The 19,408-nt window shown below is 44.6% G+C and overlaps 1 protein-coding gene across 3 annotated transcripts in view; it reads left to right on the plus strand.

Moving 5' to 3' along the window:
* The window catches only part of DNAAF11 (dynein axonemal assembly factor 11), a 47,715-nt gene extending 29,429 nt beyond the window's left edge, over positions 1 to 18,286 (plus strand). The window contains exons 11-13 of one of the 3 annotated variants that reach the window (XM_069959819.1): positions 1,113 to 1,208; positions 8,673 to 8,746; positions 18,032 to 18,286. In XM_069959819.1, coding sequence (XP_069815920.1) covers positions 1,113 to 1,208; positions 8,673 to 8,746; positions 18,032 to 18,221 — 360 coding nt within the window. In that variant the 3' untranslated portion in view covers positions 18,222 to 18,286. The remainder of the gene's footprint in view (positions 1 to 1,112; positions 1,209 to 8,672; positions 8,747 to 18,031) is intronic. The other 2 variants (XM_069959821.1, XM_069959820.1) reach the window with 2 other exon arrangements.
* The last annotated feature ends 1,122 nt before the right edge of the window (positions 18,287 to 19,408 follow it).

The following is a 19,408-nucleotide window of genomic DNA, read 5'->3' on the forward strand; positions in this document are numbered from 1 at the left end:
CACTTCCCCCCCGTCCCGGCCACATCCCCCCATCAGCCCACCCCCAGCCCGTCGCCCGCATCCCGCTGCTGAGAGCATACAGTACCTGCTCGGCGGCGCGGCTGCAGTGAGGCTGCCGGCTCCGGTCCCGCTCAGATCAGCTGAGCGGGACCGGAGCCGGGAGCTAATGGGGGGATGTGGCCAAGATGGGGGGGATGTGCCGCCGCCGGGGATGGGGGATGCGACGGCAGGGCTGCGGGCACCAGGGAGTTAAAGCACATATTCACAGCGGGATGTCAATCCTGCTGCGAGTATGTGCTATCATAGGGGTGAATTGATACCGAATCCGCAGCGGTTCTCGCTTCGAATCCGCAGAAGTGTAGAAGGTAGGTGTGAAGGCACCCTTAAATAGTTTGTGCTTCTGTGCTCTATCCACATCTGATCTCCATCAGATCATGACACAAAATGTAAATACCCTTTTCCTTAAACACTCTGTTCTGCTGAGGAACTTCACTGGTTCTATTATGTAATGTCTGTAACCAGCCACTTCCCCTCACTTTATGACTCCATAAATGAGTCCATAAATTCCACTTTGTCCTCACTGACACCCTCATAGGAGCTCCAGCAGATCAGCTCACTCCTCTCCTCTCATCCTTCCCATCATCCAGACTGTGCAGTCAGCCTCCAGAAATTGGCTCCATATGTTGTGACACACACTCATCCTCCATCATTTATGGATTGGTGGCTACCAGTAACTAGTACAGGTGCAATGACCAATAACTACCTGTAGGTGGCACTAGAGAGACAGCTCATACCATGGTGCATTGCCTGTATACCTAAACACCCTGCTGGATCTCCTCAATGGGAGGCATCAAATGGCTGATTGGGAGGGGGGAGGGTTGGGGGGTGCCCACAGTTGGATCCCCACAGTAGGATCCCCACAGGCTGATATTGATAATATTAATAAGAGAGGAGCAGAGAGCTGTGTGGATGGCTGAGCTTTGCTGGCAGCTCCTCTCTTCAGATCACTGGCTCCTTTATTCTTGGGGGTCTTAGCTCTGCGACCTCCACCATCTATACATAACATGACATTCTGGATGGTTATTCCATGTTACATTTTGTTCTTCTTTCAGCCCTTTCAGCTTGTTCTTCCTGAAGAAGTGAAGCCGGACAGCAGCTCTGCCAAGAGGTCGCAAACTACGGGACATTTAGTGGTAACTATGCCAAAGGTACCTGCAAACCCTCTGATCTAATATGTCACCCCCTCTACTGTCAGTGTGTACATGCCAACAATTTTTAAGAATTTAGTTTCAGACAAATTATGTTAATCATGTAGAAAATAGTGAATCAGTGCCCAAATCTTCCACCTATTCCAGGCTGACACCCTGCACATACCCTATTCTATTCAAGATGAGCAATGGCCGCCTCAACAGTGAAGAGGAATGTACCCTGTTTCCCCTGAAAATAAGACCTAGTAGAGATTTTGCTGACTTGCTAAATATAAGGCCTGCCCCAAAAGTAAGAACTAGCAAAGTTTCTGTGTGGAAGCATGGCCGCCGCACAGGTCACCGGGGCATGCTGCTGTTATCCTTTTTAGCCCGCCACCATTGTGCCCTACCTTCACCGTCAATTCAGAGCAGCTGCATGCAGGACATGAAGACTGCCAACCTCTATGTTCCCTTCCGTGGCCATAAATGTGCAGGCTAGGCATCAAGAGGCCCGTCACCTGCCGCCATCCCTGTTGTCCCCTACCACCAGATTTAGAGCGGCACACATTCTGCTGTTATCCCGTCGCCTGCCGCTATACCGAACACTGTGCTGTACATGAATGCTGTGGTGAGCTCCCCCTGGTGGCCGGTAGCCACCATACCGTACCTTTTGTCCCTGCTGTGCATGTTACATGTGAATTCTTCTTGGAAAAATAAGACATCTTCTGAAAATAAAACCCAGTGCATTTTTTTTGGAGCAAAAATTTCTATAAGACACAGTGTTATTTTTAGTGAAACACGGTAGGTTTGCAGGATAATACACCGTTCCGTCATTTGACTAGAGGGAAGTTCCACAATATTTGATGTTGTCTTTCTAACACCACCTATAGATATTTTCTATATAATGGAGGATGGTTAATATTTTCATACTCAGAATCGGTACCTTATACTGATATGTCAAATATTTAGCAGCTTGGTTACAGCTCTAGGTATCTTCCTCATGTCCATTTAGGCTATGTTCACACTACGTATAGAGACCGGCCGTTCCGTGACCCGGCCGGGTCACGGAACGGCCGATCTCTGCCCGGATCATCCCGGCCGATACTGTAGTAACCGCCGGATGATCTTCCCGGCCGCAGAGCTCTGATGCGGGCACATCAGCACGCGCCCGCATCAGAGCTTCCCATAGCACACAGTGAGCCGCTCGCTTCACTGTGTAAACTGACAGGGCTTCCTACGGCCGCAATGCATTCAATTGCGGCCGCAGAAAACTGACATGTCAGTTGTTTGCGGCCCCGCATGGGATCCCGGCCGGAGCGTATACGATGTGTATACGCTACGGGCGGGATCCCATAGAACAATAGGCATTGTTCACCCGTTGCTGATGGCAACAACGGACGTACTTTTACGTAGTGTAAACATAGCCTTACTCTGTGCACATTTACTGCCCCGAAATTGCGGCTAGGATAAGGGGCCATTTATTTTTATGGCTCTTTACACACACCTGTAGGTGGTACAGATCTATGTTGGGGACGGAATCCATGCTGCAAAAAGTGGGCAAGCCATTATACAATCTGTATTTGCGGCACCTATTTAAATGAATTGGTCTATCCAAATGAGTACCGCTATCTATGTACATCCATAGTACTATAGGGCTGCGGCTGTGGACAGCTCTACAAATGTGTCAATCGGGTCTTAGGTCTAGAAAATAAACGCAATTCTAGTAATTATAAAATAGTAATAAATATTCTATAAAGTATATATCTGTTCCATAAAGGAAAAGGATATAAGAACATTGGAACAATCTGAGTCGCCATCTGTATCCAGTTAAGAGGTGGAACCAAGCCTGAGTTTCCCCGAGGTGTTTGCTGCGTCGGCTTTTCTATATCATGTAGAGGGTTTAAAGTGATGCATAATAGATTCTGTCTCTTCCGTGGATAATTTGTTAGTAAGGAAATCTCTCCATTTTACCATATAGCCCTTAGTAGATAGCTCCTTGGTGAGTTTGGCATCCAGCATTTCCCAGTGGATAGGCTCTTCAAGCGATTCTATTAGCTCAGGGAGAGTAGGTAATGTATTTAGTGGCCAGTGTAGCCAAAGTAGTAGTTAGATGGATACCTTTATTTGCAATAGGTCCCCTAGATGGTACCTCCCCTTCCATCACAATATAAAGGAAAATATAACTGTTGGGGTGTAGGGATATACTGAGACCCCAGATTGAGTGAATAAAAGATTTGACTTGACTCCAATATGTTTGTACGTGGGGGCACAACCATATGCATCTATTTGTTACTGGGTTAGATAACAAGTCGGCCAAACCTGTCACTGCCGGCGGGTCCACCAACAGATGATGTCAGTGGAGAGAATGGACTGGATTAATGGGGTTTCATTGTCTGGTCCTTTTTGTTCTAGAGGCGATAAGCGGCTGCAGCTTACCCCCTTCCCTCCCCATAAAGAATACATAAACATCTGGCCGTGACGAGCTTTCATGTATATGGGGAGCACAGGAAAATGAGAACTGTCAACTGAATGGTCACCACCTTAAAGGGGTTATCCAGCGCTACAAAAACATGGCCACTTTCCCCTACTGTTGTCTCTAGATATGGTGGGGTTTTGAAACTCAGTTCCATTGAAGTAAATAGAGCTTAATTGCAAACTGCACCTAAACTGGAGACAACAGTAGGGGGAAAAGTGGCCATGTTTTGTAGCGCTGGATAACCCCTTTAAGCTCCATTCACTTCAATGGAACTGAGCAGCAAAAGCTGCACTCAAACTGGAGACAAGAGTAGGGCTGTCTCTGGAAGAAAGTAGCCATGTTTTTGTAGCGCTGGAGAACCCCTTTAACACTTCTTCTAGTGCTGCTGATTGACCTATAGCTGCAGTCCACATACAGTCCCAGCACACTGAACTATAGACACCATTGTCCTGTTCTTCTAGGCTATGGGACACACTGGGTCCGATACTGTCCTCTGATAGTATGCAGACGCCATTTTATGGGCGTATGGAGGAGGCCTAACTCCTTCCAGTGAGTCATAGTGACCGTGACCCTTCAGCCTCAGCCCATTATGATCTATTGGTTATGGGACTGGTATCAATATTTTCAATGTTACATATGGTGATTTTATAGGCGGCCCCGGCCCTATGACTGCCATAAGAGAAGGTGATAAATGTAGCAGCATCTTCCCCAGAGGATGAAGCTTATTTTTCTGGTGATTGTATTGATCGGGGTGTTACGTGGATTGCACGCTTCAGGGGCAGGATTTGACGTATCAGCCGTGAGCATAGTACTAAATCCTCCACATGTCATGGTAGTCGGTGCTAAGCAGCTGCTGATTCATCAGTGTCCGGCTGCACTTAAGAAGCCATAAACGTCAACCCCTTTCCTGCCTCATCCAGGCGCTAAATCCCCATAACCCCCTCAGGTATTAGCTGGGGATGGCCATCCTGTGCGGGGATCAGGCAATCAGGCTTACTCCCAATGGGACCTCCCAAATGGATGGAATCAATGGCATAGATAGCAGAGGGCGTCAGATTATCAGATATTCTGGATTATTGGATGGTCGGCATAACGCAAAGCTAAAGAAAACCTATTGCAGTTTCTCACTTTACATCGAGCTGTCATGAGGGAGATTATCATCCATGGTTACGGCTGTATATCCCCATGTGTATACTGGTGTGAGCTTTATATATGCAGTATTTGCTGTATACACTGGGAAGGTCAGGGCACATATATTAGATGTATCCATAGGCTCCAATTTAACCAGCAGAGGCCCCTTTGGGCTGGTAAATGTACATACAGTATATAGTTTATTTTTATTTTTTTCTGTGTGTAATCATGAAGCAGACTGCTAATCCATACATACAGTAGGTGTGCTGTAAAGAAGTATACAGCGCAGCTTTGGTATCTTGCAATGGCAGCCTATGGAAGGCATCTGTGGGAGGCCTCCTGACATATAGCTAGAGCAGACATTAGAGAGTGTGGTGTAAACCTCAGCCGCTCCTGCTCTCAGCTGAGAAGTGATACAGTTGTATTCAATGTAGACAATGCTCTGTGAGCTCTACAGCCTGGACTCCAGACTGATACATTGTACATAGCTAGTCCTGCTCTCAGCTGTATCCATTGTAGACAATGCTCTGTGAGCTCTACAGCCTGGACTCCAGACTGATACATTGTACATAGCTAGTCCTGCTCTCAGCTGTATCCAGTGTAGACAATGCTCTGTGAGCTCTACAGCCTGGACCCCAGACATATACATTGTACATAGCTAGTCCTGCTCTTAGCTGGATCCAGTGTAGACAATGCTCTATGAGCTCTACAGCCTGGACCCCAGACATATACATTGTACATAGCTAGTCCTGCTCTCAGCTGTATCCAGTGTAGACAATGCTCTGTGAGCTCTACAGCCTGATACATTGTACATGGCTAGTCCTGCGCTCAGCTGTATCCAGTGTAGACAATGCTCTGTGATCTCTACAGCCTGGACCCCAGACTGATACATTGTACATAGCTAGTCCTGCTCTCAGCTGTATCCAGTGTAAACAATGCTCTATGAGCTCTACAGCCTGGACTCCAGACTGATACATTGTACATAGCTAGTCCTGCTCTCAGCTGTATCCAGTGTAAACAATGCTCTGTGAGCTCTACAGCCTGGACCCCAGACTGATACATTGTACATAGCTAGTCCTACTCTCAGCTGTATCCAGTATACACAATGCTCTGTGAGCTCTACAGCCTGGACTCCAGACTGATACATTGTACATAGCTAGTCCTGTCTATAGACAATGCTCTGTGAGCTCTACAGCCCGGACTCCAGACTGATACATTGTACATAGCTAGTCCTGCTCTCAGCTGTATCCAGTGTAGAGACAATGCTCTGTGAGCTCTACAGCCTGGACTCCAGACTGATACATTGTACATAGCTAGTCCTGCTCTCAGCTATAGCCAGTGTAGACAATGCTCTGTGAGCTCTACAGCCTGGATGCACGGAACAGGCTACTCCCTGCTATATGAAGGACTGAGCTGTTGGTGCTGAAAAGCTTAAAAGGGAACTCCAGCGAAAACAAAACTTTTAAATCTATTTAGAAAATCTCTAGTCTCCCAGTACTTATCAGCTGCTGTATGTCCTGCAGAAAGTGGTATTATTTCGAGTCTGGAGAGCAGGAGAGGTTTTCTATGGGGATTTGCTACTGTTCTGGTCAGTTCCTGACATGGACAGAGGTGGCAGCAGAGAGCACTGTGTCAGACTGGAAAGAATACACCACTTCCTGCAGGACATGCAGCAGCTGATAAGTACTGGAACACTGGAGATTTTAAAATAGAATTTAATTATAAATCTATATAACGTTCTGAAATTAGTTGACTTGAAATAATAAATATTTCACCGGAGTACCCCTTTAAGGGAGAGAAATACTTTGCAGTATTGAAGACAGCAGTAGGGAAATTGGTATTTGTCCTGATCTAGTGGTTACTGCAGACAGATTTTCCCTGACAAAGACAGCAGGCTTCAGGTTACAGGGAAGTGAGACACCTAGTGGCCAAGACCAATATGCACCCACAGAAGTAAATGGGACCTTGCTGTATCTTTATATGAGATTTTCTTCCTGTCTAGTGCCAGTCTAGTTCCATCAGCTTCTGTATTTCAGAGAAATTTCTGCACTTGGCTCACGTGTCTCCCCTCTCGTTCTAGCGATCGGTGGGGGTCTGAACACCAAGAAGCTCAATGATCAAAACTTTTAACATGTCCCTAGGACATATCAAATGTTTATTCAAGCGACTGCGCCCTAGTGATGGGAGAATAGCTATCACATGACACGGATAGGTATAGGTGTGAACAGAGCCGTAGACGCAGACGCATTTATTTGCTAATTACACGACTCCCTGACATAGAAACTTCCTATCAGCCCAAATTCACAGTCTCCAGTGGATGTGACCCCCGGGGTGGTGATCATCTGATCCGCACTCTAAGAACTGCGAGTCATCAATAATTCATCACAAGCTATTATCCCGGAGTCAGAGGAACATCATCAGCATTTCACATCCCACATTACACATTATCCTGTAAACCGCACCGAGACCGCGCCAGGAGATACACAACTTTATTATGGGAGCGGAGAGGAAAGAACTAACCGGCAAAGTGTGGAAGTAATGGCGGCTGTTTAACATCCATTGTATATACCACACAGTGAAGGTTAATCCCTGATACCGTTTCCCCCAAAAGACCTAGTAGAGTTTGTGCTGAATTGTTAAATATAAGGCCTCCCCTGAAAGTAAGACCTAGCAAGGTTTTTTTGTTTTGAAGTATGGATGCCAAAAAGGACACCAAGGCATGCAGCTGGGATTCTTTTTAGCCTGCTGCCATTGTTCCCTACCTTCACCTTCTGTTGTGGAGCAGCTGTATGCAGGACATGAAGACCGTCACCTGCCGCCAACCCCAATTTTCCCTTCTGCAGCCGTCACTTGTAAATGTGCAGGCTAGGCATCAAGAGGCATCCACCATCCCTGTTGTCCCCTACCGGCACACAGTCTGCTCTTATCCCATCGCATGCCGCCATACTGTACGCTGTCCCTGCTGTTCTGTACTAGTGTGCTCTTGTGAGCTCCCCCCGGTGGCCAGAAGTCACCATACAGTACGCTGTCCCTGCTGTGCTATACTAGTGTGAATTGGTGAGCTCCCTCTGGTGGCAGGAAGCCGCCGTACCGTAGGCTCTGTCTCTGCTGTGCTGTACGAGTGTTCATTGGTGAGCTCCCCCAGTGTCCGAAAGCTGCCGTACTGCGCGCTCTGTCCCTGCTGGACATGTTACATGTGAATTCTTTTTCATAGTAAAATAAGACGATGGGATGGGGGGACCCATGGTACTTGGTTGCACGAATAATATTAAATGGGTTCAGCAAATTTTTTTCCCTTCAAATCAACTGGTGCCAGAAAGTGCCAGAGATTCGTAATTTACTTTTTATTGAAAACATTTCTAATCTTCCAGTACTTATCAGCTGCTGTATGTCCTGCAGGAAGTGGTGTATTATTTCCAGTCTGACACTATGCTCTCTGCTGCCACCTCTGTCCATGTCAGGAACTGTCCAGAGCAGGCGAGGTTTTCTATGGGGATTTACTTCTGCTCTGGACAGTTCCTGACATGGACAGAGGTGGCAGCAGAGAGCACTGTGTCAGACTGGAAAGAATACACCACTTCCTGCAGGACATACAGTACCTGATAAGTACTGGAAAACTGGAGATTTTTTAATAGAAGTAAATTACAAATCTCTTGCACTTTCTGCCACCAAATGATTTAAAAGAAAACTTTTTTTGTGAACTACCATTTTAAGAGAGGAAGCTATATGCGCTGGAAGGTAATATGGATGTAGCTTCTCCTTTTCAGAAGTTGAGAGACTGTGGCTAATACTTATAAAGACTCGAGAACTTGGTCAAGGGACGTTTTTTGTTTGAATGGAGATGTCCTTTAAATCCTGCATTGCATTGTGTCTTCCAGGCCTCTGAAGCCATACAGAAGACGACGATCTCATCTACACTGAAAAGCCAGAACTCGACTAATGTGCAGAACAGGTAACGTAGAGAGAGATCTTCATTCCCAAAAGATATACAGTAAATAATATACTACTATAATACTGTAGGCTCTTGTGGTCTATAATACTGGAAGACAATCACATATGAGGTCAATAGTTCTATAACCAGAGCCAGTATTTGTCCTCATGTATAGAAGATACTAGAATATAAAGTCCAGGATACAGAACGGGATGAGGCTCTCTAGCCATCTAACCATCCAGCAGTGGCCTCATCCCATCCTGTATCCTGGCCTTTATATTCTAGTATCTTCTATACGCGAGGACTTTATGAGCACTTTGCTGATTGGAAACAAAAACTGGCTCTGGTTATAGAAATATTGACCTCATATGTGATTGTCTTCTTGTATTATAGACCACAAGGGCCCCATGGTATTATAGTAGTATATTATTTACTGTATCTTTGTTTTTACGCTTCTATTGGCGCTTATTAAATCAGGAATTTAGTTAGTATAATGCTTTGAGTGCTGATATTCTTATATCGTACGTCAGACAAATCCCATCGTGTTTAGATAGCTAAAGCTTCGGCTGTCCAGGCATGGTGGAATTGTAGTTTTGCAACAGCTGGAGGGCCGAAGGTTCCCCACCCCTGCTTACACCTTCCCATCAAATGATAAAATTCTTGTTTCTTACAATCACCACAGGGGGAGCTGAGGAGTTGATTGCGTACAGATATATTAAAGGAGTACTCCGGAGGAAAAAAAGTTTTTGCTAATATGTTGCCTTAATAAAGTTATATTACTTTGTAATACTTTAATAAAACAAATGTGGTTTTTTTTATTTACATATGCTTTTCTGTTGACTGTCAGCAGTAAGGGGCAACATGGGCCCCTTTGCTGCAACAGACGTTTATGTTTTAGACAGCCCTGCAGTTCCTGATCCTCTGCTCTGCTAAAGCTTCCGCACAGCAATATACAGAGCAAGGTCCCTTTTCCCCCGTGTACTGTATATTCCTATATACAGTACCCAAGGGCAGGCTGCCTGACACGATGGTGATGTGCGGCAGCCTCTGTACAGCGAGCAATGATTGCCATCACCGCTTTGTTAGTGATTGTAGCTTAGTGATTGAAATCACTGCTCACTGTACAGAGGCTGTCGCACACAGCGATCCTGTCGGGTGGCTTCCCCCATCTGGATACTGTATATAAGAATATACAGTACATGGGGGAATGAGACCCTGCTATCTAAAACGCTGTGTGGCAGCGCTAGATCTGAGTAGGGGGTCATAAACTGCAAGGCTTAGACAGCCCTGCAGTTCCTGACAGAAACCTTGATGGCAGCAGAGGAAGCTGTGTCGCCCCCTCCTGCTGTCAGTTATTTTACCAAGTAATATAACTATATAAAAGCAATGTATTAGCGAATGTATTTTTTCTCCGGAGTACCCCTTTAATGAATTTCATCAGAACAGGGCATTCGGAGCTCTATCGGAAGGGTGTGTTGCTAGAAACACTCTTTTTTTTCCAGCATGTAAAAGTGTCAGCGATCAGCCGAGGATCGGGAAAGTGTCTGGTCATCAGCTCATTGCATCTTTTGTGTGGTTTTAAAATTTATCATTATTGGCAGCACATCTCCCTGTGTAAACAGTGCATGTGCGGCTGACAGCAATACATTTAAATGGCTGCACGAACAATACAGTGATTGTTTGTGCGGCCAGGCTGTGCAATTGTTTTTGCCTTCTAAATGAACTGCAAAGGAGTGCAGATCTCACTGATCATCGCTCACTTGCGTCCTTGCACGGCCCCTTTATCGGGCTGGGTAAAGGACCCTTGAATGGGTATTCCAACTTAAAACAGGATAGGGGTCAAGTAAGACATTACAGCTGGTCATACCCCCGTACCCCTCAGTGGTTCCCATATAGGCCGTGGCTTCTTTGTTTTAAAGGGGTAGTCCACCCAAAAAAAATTTCTTTCAAATCAACTGCTACCATGAAGTGCCAGAGATTTGTAATTTACTTCTATTAAAAAATCTCAAGCCTTCCAGTACTTATCAGCTGCTGTATGCCCAACAGGAAGTTGTATTATTTCCAGTCTGGAGAGCAGGAGAGGTTTTCTATGGGGATTTGCTCCTGCTTTGGACAGTTCCTGACATGGACAGAGGAGGCAACAGAGAGCACTGGGTCAGACAGGAAAGAAAACACCACTTCCAGCTGGACACACAGCAGCTGATAAGTACTGGAAGACTTAAGTTTTTTTAATAGAAGTGAATTACAAATCTCTGGCACTTTATGGCACCAGTTGATTTGAAGGAAAAATTTTTTTGGTGGACTACCCCTTTAAATAGAGCTGCAGGTTAGGCACGTGACCCACAGCTCCATTTATCAGCCAGAAAGAGCTGAGTGCTGTATTTGTCTCTCTTAATAGGAATGATTAGAGCCGCAGGTCACGTGCCGAACTCGCGGATCTATTCAAACAAAGGAGCCGCGAGCCGATGTGGAGATAACTGAGGGGTACGGCGGTCGGACTCCCCCCATGATCTCTTACTTGTCTCGTATCCTGTGGATCAGGGACAAGTTAGTTTTAGGCTGGCTTCACAAGCTGTATGACACCGTTGTGTCAGTGAAGTTCATCCTGGCCAGTACTGCAGTACCGCCCGGATGAACTTAATTTCGGACGAGATTAGTTCAAAATATACGTTGTGTGAACATAGCCTTAAGCTGGAATACCCCTTTAAGCTCTTAGTTCTACAAAGAAACTAGTTAGTGCAGAATCTTAACATGACGTTCATGGGGTCTACAAGTGGGTAACCTTCTAAAGGGTTAATGGAGTAATGGATTTCCTTTGCTCACCATTTCCATCCATATAGGAGTTATAAAACATTCATATGGAAATCCAGCATTAGAAGTGATTGGAGTTATCCCTGCACCATATTCAATCCCAGCATTACCATGAAATCCCTTAGGGAAGTACAGGGCTTAGCAAGCAAAAGTGGAGCTAATTGAATAAACTTTACAGCAAACTCCTAAGTCTGTGTCTCCTCTGCACATAAAGCAGTCCTGAGGATGAGCAGACCGTCCTGCCATTTATCTATTACATCCACATTAGGCGCTGTTCCATACAAACGAATGGGGAACAATAAGATAAAGACACAGGCCAAGCGTTATATATATATATATATATATATATATATCTTAAATACTGTCAGGGAGGAGGTCTGTACCGACATCCGGCATAGTGGGGGAGATTTATCAAAGGGTGTAAAATATACCCTGGGTGTAACCTGCCCACAGCAACCAATCACAGCTCAGCTTTCAGCTCTGATAAAATGAAATAGGAGCTGTGATTGGTTGCTGTGGGCAGGTTACACCCAGCGTATATTTTTTACCCTTGGGTAAATCTGGGCCACTGTGTCTACCTTTAATGCTTAAAAAGTAAGTAGTACATACCACCAAAGTCAAGAAATTCCCAGTGTAATGGCCCTATTCCACAGGCAGTCTAGAGGAGCAAACGAGCGCTCTCAGCGATCGTTTGCTCCTCGTTCCCCGCTCGCTGCCACCGCTATTCAGCGCGGTGGGGGGGGGCTGCCCGGGTGATCGCTGATCGTCCGGGCAGGCCATAGCATGCAGCAGCGTCTGCTGCCGATGCTCCTATTCAACGGAGCGACAGCAGAAGATTGTTGCTGTATTAGACACTTGTTTTTCAACATGTTGAAAAACAAGCGACTGCAACGATCAGCCGACATGAACGATGTCGGCTGATCGCTGCATTCTATTTCACGGGACGATTATCGTCCGTAGCGGCCAAAATCGTTCAAATACGGGCGATATTCGTTCCGTGGAATAGGGCCTTTAGTAGTTACAAATCTTAAGTTATATCCTTTTCTGCAACGACTGATAACAGAGAGAATATAACAGATGAATTATAGAATGGATCTTACTGTATACATTACATTATTACTGATTCTGTACTGATCCTTAGTTACATCCTGTATTATACTCCAGAGCTGCACTCACTATTCTGCTGGTGGGGGTCACTGTGTACATACATTACTGATCCTGTACTGATCCTGAGTTACATCCTATATCATACTCCAGAGCTGCACTCACTATTCTGCTGGTGAGGTCACTGTGTATATACATTACATTACTGATCCTGAGCTACATCCTGTATTATACTCCAGAGCTGCACTCACTATTCTGCTGGTGGGGTCACTATGTACACACATTACATTACTGATCCTGAGTTACATCCTGTATTATACCCCAGAGCAGCACTCACTATTCTGCTGGTGGGGTCACTGTGTACATACATTACATTACTGATCCTGAAATACATCCTGTATTATACTCCAGAGCTGTAGTTCCTATCACCATCAGGACATGATGGGGGTTGTAGTTTTTCTACAGCTGTAATCAGAGCGAAGCTGAGTTTATTATTGACCCTGAAATGCTGGCACAGCCCAGAGACCAGTGTAATGAGTGTAACCAGCGTCCTCCACATTGATTCCTATAATAAACCTGATAATGTGCTTTACCACTATTTACGGCCGATTCTTCCTCCAGTTGTATCTTTAGGCGTCCGAGTAGATTTGCAATTAAGAAAAATTACGCAGCGGATAAGTGATGTGTTAGGAATCCCAAGAATATCGATCACGCTTTCTTTTTTGTCGCCACAGCTCATCCATCTATAACACTTTTCCCAGTAAATACCGACCATGAGCTTGCAAACAAAGTTTTAGGCAGCATATATCACCCACAATGCTGTGCACTTAAAGGGGTACTCCAGAGAGAAAAAAAAAATGTTTTTAAATCAACTGATGCCAAAAAGTTATATATATTTTTAAAATTACTTCTATTTAAAAAAAATCTCAAGCCTTCCAGCCTTCAGCTGCTGTATGTCCTGCAGGAAGTGGTGTATTCTCTCCAGTCTGACACAATGCTCTCTGCTGCCACCTCTGTCCATGTCAGGAACTGTCCAGAGCAGGAGAGGTTTTTTATGGGGATTTGCTGCTGCTCTGGACAGTTCCTGATATGGACAGAGGTGGCAGCAGAGAGCACTGTGTCAGACTGGAGTGAATACACCACTTCCTGCAGGGCATACAGCAGCTGCTAAGTATCAGAAGACTTAAGTTTTTTTCTGCTCATGACATCTATAGTAATGTATGGTATAGATTATCCCCTGCACGTTCGATGCTTAAGGTTTTGTGCTTGCTGCTATGATGATGGGAGTTGTAGTGTTGCAACACCCAGTGAGCCAAGGTTCCCTACCCCTGCTCTAGGCCACTTTACAATTTCCGTATAACAAGTGCGTATAACATTCCCCAGCTGTCCGTCCTTCCATGGCTCTATAAGGAGGCCGGTCTGGCATTTCCGAGGCCTGATCGTCCCCTCGCTGAGCGGCTGGCTGCTCTGCCAATATCCTCATTTTAATTGTGAAATGAATGAGTAAGAAGGTGATTATGCAGAGTCATGATCCCGGCGAGCAGCAGCAGTCGTGCAAATAAACTGGAGATTTTGTGTATGCCGCCGTCCTGTAGGGATAATTACCGCGGCATTACCAGTAACAAAGGAATCAGGTTTCAGAATGAGCCCCAGGAGCACCTGCAGCAGTGGGGAAATGTTCCCATTCATACAGGATCTAATACCAGAAAAATAGGGTATGAATAACACATATTTATGTCTGATTAGCTGCTTTATAGACTGACGCAGCATAAGGCAGCGCAGGCTGCACAGAGATACGCATGGATGGAGGGAGCCAGGCAACAGAATGGGAATTCACACTGCAGTTCCCTCACTGGCCAGCAGGGGCTCAGACAGGGGTAGTGCTGCGCTAAACATTTATTCACTAAATAAAACACATTACAAAGTTATACAACTTTGTAATGTGTGTTATGTAAGTGAATGGCCTCCTTCGCCGTGTTCCCCCCACCCCAGAGGTGTGGTGCATTATACTCACCGCATTAGTTGTATAACTTTGTAATGTGTTTTATTTAGTGAATAAATGTTTAGCTCCGCACTACCCCTAAGACTAGTCCTAGGACTAGACACCTAAGCCAGTCCTAAGGTTGGCACCATTTGTGGCCATTGAATAACTTCTATATGGCCTTCTCCACAAGTTTTCTTCCTTTAGCGTCCATCTCTAATTTTCAGCTGTCCCAAAGAGAAGATCAAGCTCCACTATATCTCCATAGTACACGGCCAGAAGAGGGGATCCTGCTCCACTATATCCCTATAGTACACGGCCAGAAGTGGGGATCCTGCTCCACTATATCCCTATAGCACACGGCCAGAAGAGGGGATCCTGCTCCACTATATCTCCATAGTACACGGCCAGAAGAGGGGATCCTGCTCCACTATATCCCTATAGTACACGGCCAGAAGAGGGGATCCTGCTCCACTATATCCCTATAGCACACGGCCAGAAGAGGGGATCCTGCTCCACTATATCTCCATAGTACACGGCCAGAAGAGGGGATCCTGCTCCACTATATCCCTATAGTACACGGCCAGAAGAGGGGATCCTGCTCCACTATATCCCTATAGCACACGACCAGAAGAGGGGATCCTGCTCCACTATATCCCTATAGCACACGACCAGAAGAGGGGATCCTGCTCCACTATATCTCCATAGTACACGGCCAGAAGAGGGGATCCTGCTCCACTATATCCCTATAGTACACGGCCAGAAGAGGGGATCCTGCTCCACTATATCCCTATAGTACACGGCCAGAAGAGGGCATCCTGCTCCACTATATCCCTATAGTACACGGCCAGAAGAGGGGATCCTGCTCCACTATATCCCTATAGCACACGGCCAGAAGAGGGGATCCTGCTCCACTATATCCCTATAGTACACGGCCAGAAGAGGGGATCCTGCTCCACTATATCCCTATAGTACACGGCCAGAAGAGGGGATCCTGCTCCACTATATCCCTATAGCACACGGCCAGAAGAGGGGATCCTGCTCCACTATATCCCTATAGTACACGGCCAGAAGAGGGGATCCTGCTCCACTATATCCCTATAGCAGACGGCCAGAAGAGGGGAAGCTCCTGATGTCACTATCTATATACTACAGCCCCTGATGTCACTATCTATATACTACAGCTCCTGATGTCACTATCTATATACTACAGCCCCTGACGTCACTTTCTATATACTACAGCTCCTGATGTCACTATCTATATACTGCAGCTCCTGATGTCACTATATACTACAGCTCCTGATGTCACTATCTATATACTACAGCCCCTAATGTCACTATCTATATACTACAGCTCCTGATGTCACTATATACTACAGCTCCTGATGTCACTATCTATATACTGCAGCTCCTGATGTCACTATCTATATACTACAGCCCCTGATGTCACTATCTATATACTACAGCTCCTGATGTCACTATATACTACAGCCCCTAATGTCACTTTCTATATACTACAGCTCCTGATGTCACTATCTATATACTGCAGCTCCTGATGTCACTATCTATATACTACAGCCCCTGATGTCACTATCTATATACTACAGCTCCTGATGTCACTATATACTACAGCCCCTAATGTCACTTTCTATATACTACAGCTCCTGATGTCACTATCTATATACTGCAGCTCCTGATGTCACTATATACTACAGCTCCTGATGTCACTATATACTACAGCTCCTGATGTCACTATATACTACAGCTCCTGATGTCACTATCTATATACTACAGCTCCTGATGTCACTATATACTGCAGCTCCTGATGTCACTATATACTACAGCTCCTGATGTCACTATCTATATACTACAGCTCCTGATGTCACTATCTATATACTACAGCCCCTGACGTCACTTTCTATATACTACAGCTCCTGATGTCACTATCTATATACTGCAGCTCCTGATGTCACTATATACTACAGCTCCTGATGTCACTATCTATATACTACAGCCCCTAATGTCACTATCTATATACTACAGCTCCTGATGTCACTATCTATATACTGCAGCTCCTGATGTCACTATCTATGTACTACAGCCCCTGATGTCACTATCTATATACTACAGCTCCTGATGTCACTATATACTACAGCCCCTAATGTCACTTTCTATATACTACAGCTCCTGATGTCACTATCTATATACTGCAGCTCCTGATGTCACTATCTATATACTACAGCCCCTGATGTCACTATCTATATACTACAGCTCCTGATGTCACTATATACTACAGCCCCTAATGTCACTTTCTATATACTACAGCTCCTGATGTCACTATCTATATACTGCAGCTCCTGATGTCACTATATACTGCAGCTCCTGATGTCACTATATACTACAGCTCCTGATGTCACTATCTATATACTACAGCTCCTGATGTCACTATATACTACAGCTCCTGATGTCACTATCTATATACTACAGCTCCTGATGTCACTATATACTGCAGCTCCTGATGTCACTATATACTACAGCTCCTGATGTCACTATCTATATACTACAGCTCCTGATGTCACTATATACTACAGCTCCTGATGTCACTATCTATATACTACAGCTCCTGATGTCACTATATACTACAGCTCCTGATGTCACTATATACTACAGCTCCTGATGTCACTTTCTATATACTACAGCTCCTGATGTCACTATCTATATACTGCAGCTCCTGATGTCACTATCTATATACTACAGCCCCTGATGTCACTATCTATATACTACAGCTCCTGATGTCACTATATACTACAGCCCCTAATGTCACTTTCTATATACTACAGCTCCTGATGTCACTATCTATATACTGCAGCTCCTGATGTCACTATATACTGCAGCTCCTGATGTCACTATATACTACAGCTCCTGATGTCACTATCTATATACTACAGCTCCTGATGTCACTATATACTGCAGCTCCTGATGTCACTATATACTACAGCTCCTGATGTCACTATCTATATACTACAGCTCCTGATGTCACTATATACTACAGCTCCTGATGTCACTATATACTACAGCTCCTGATGTCACTATCTATATACTACAGCTCCTGATGTCACTATATACTGCAGCTCCTGATGTCACTATATACTACAGCTCCTGATGTCACTATCTATATACTACAGCTCCTGATGTCACTATCTATATACTGCAGCTCCTGATGTCACTATCTATATACTGCAGCTCCTGATGTCATACCACATCTCTCTATGTAAATATTTTCCTATAATAATCGTATAATATAATTCTCCTTTGTATGATATTGTATCAGCCTCTGTAGTCGCAGTCCATCACCTTCCTCACTCCTTCCAGTAACGTGCTCGCCTCTCACTGATATTCTGTATTTCCAGCAGTTCAAGGAGAATTGAGAAACTTGAAGTGGATCCAAAGGCGCATTCATTTCCTGATGTGACGAACATCGTCCAGGAAAAGCGAGGTGCAGCCCAGGGACCCATGGTACTGAGCAACTGCAAACCCAGAGATGTCACCGAGGATGACGGACCCTTCCCAGATAATTCCGAGGTCCCACCTCTTATATAAGTAATAGTGGTACTGCCTGCATTAATATTGGACACTCACACACACTGTATAAAGATTTGGCTGAATACATCTCTCTGGTGTTTGGCCCATAGCCTGTATAGAAGGATTCTGGTCATTTCTATGGCTACAGTTCCTTTACTGCCCATCAGAGAACGTCCTGTTATGTTTATTTGTCAGTGTTACTTTCTATTGTCCATTTGTACTTTCATCGACAGAATATCTGCAACCTGTGATCTAGAACAAGACCCAGCAAGTTGTCCTCAGTATCATTAACTGAGACTAATTGTCTATCTATCTATCTATCTATCTATCTTATCTCCTATCTATCTATCTATCTATCTATCTATCTATCTATCTCCTATCTATCTATCTATCTATCTATCTATCTATCTATCTATCTATCTATCTCCTATCTATCTATCTCCTATCTATCTATCTATCTATCTATCTCCTATCTATCTATCTATCTATCTATCTATCTATCTCCTATCTATCTATCTATCTATCTATCTATCTATCTATCTATCTATCATCTATCTATCTATCTCCTATCTATCTATCTATCTATCTACCTATCTATCTATCTCCTATCTCCTATCTATCTATCTATCTATCTCCTATCTATCTATCTATCTATCTATCTATCTATCTATCTATCTATCTATCTATCTATATATCTATCTATTATTTATCTATCTATCTCCTATCTATCTATCTATCTATCTATCTTCTATCATCTCCTATCTATCTCCTATCTATCTTCTATCATCTCCTATCTATCTATCTATCTATCTTCTATCTATCTATCTCCTATCTATCTCCTATCTATCTCCTATCTATCTCCTATCTATCTCCTATCTATCTCCAAAACAAACCCTATGTGAAGTCTTGTCATATATCCTCAGTCCTGCACTGCATACTGACATGGTAACCCTAATATCTGTAGAAGTAGAAGCAGCCCCCCTGGGGATAATCCTGGTAAATGTCACCTTGATGGTTCAGTCCATAGTGTTGCTCTCTTACTGGCGTACGTTCCCTGTACATTTGCAGCCTCCATGGCTAACCTGCTGTGGACTGTTGGTTTCTGCTGTTGTATTACATTTCCCAGCATCCTCTGCCAGGCCTTTCCATCCCATTCATCACATATGGAAATGCTGTCAATGTAACAAAAAAACCCTGAGAAGCGG

Source organism: Dendropsophus ebraccatus, chromosome 2, assembly GCF_027789765.1.
Source record: "Dendropsophus ebraccatus isolate aDenEbr1 chromosome 2, aDenEbr1.pat, whole genome shotgun sequence".
NCBI classification, from domain to species: domain Eukaryota; kingdom Metazoa; phylum Chordata; class Amphibia; order Anura; family Hylidae; genus Dendropsophus; species Dendropsophus ebraccatus.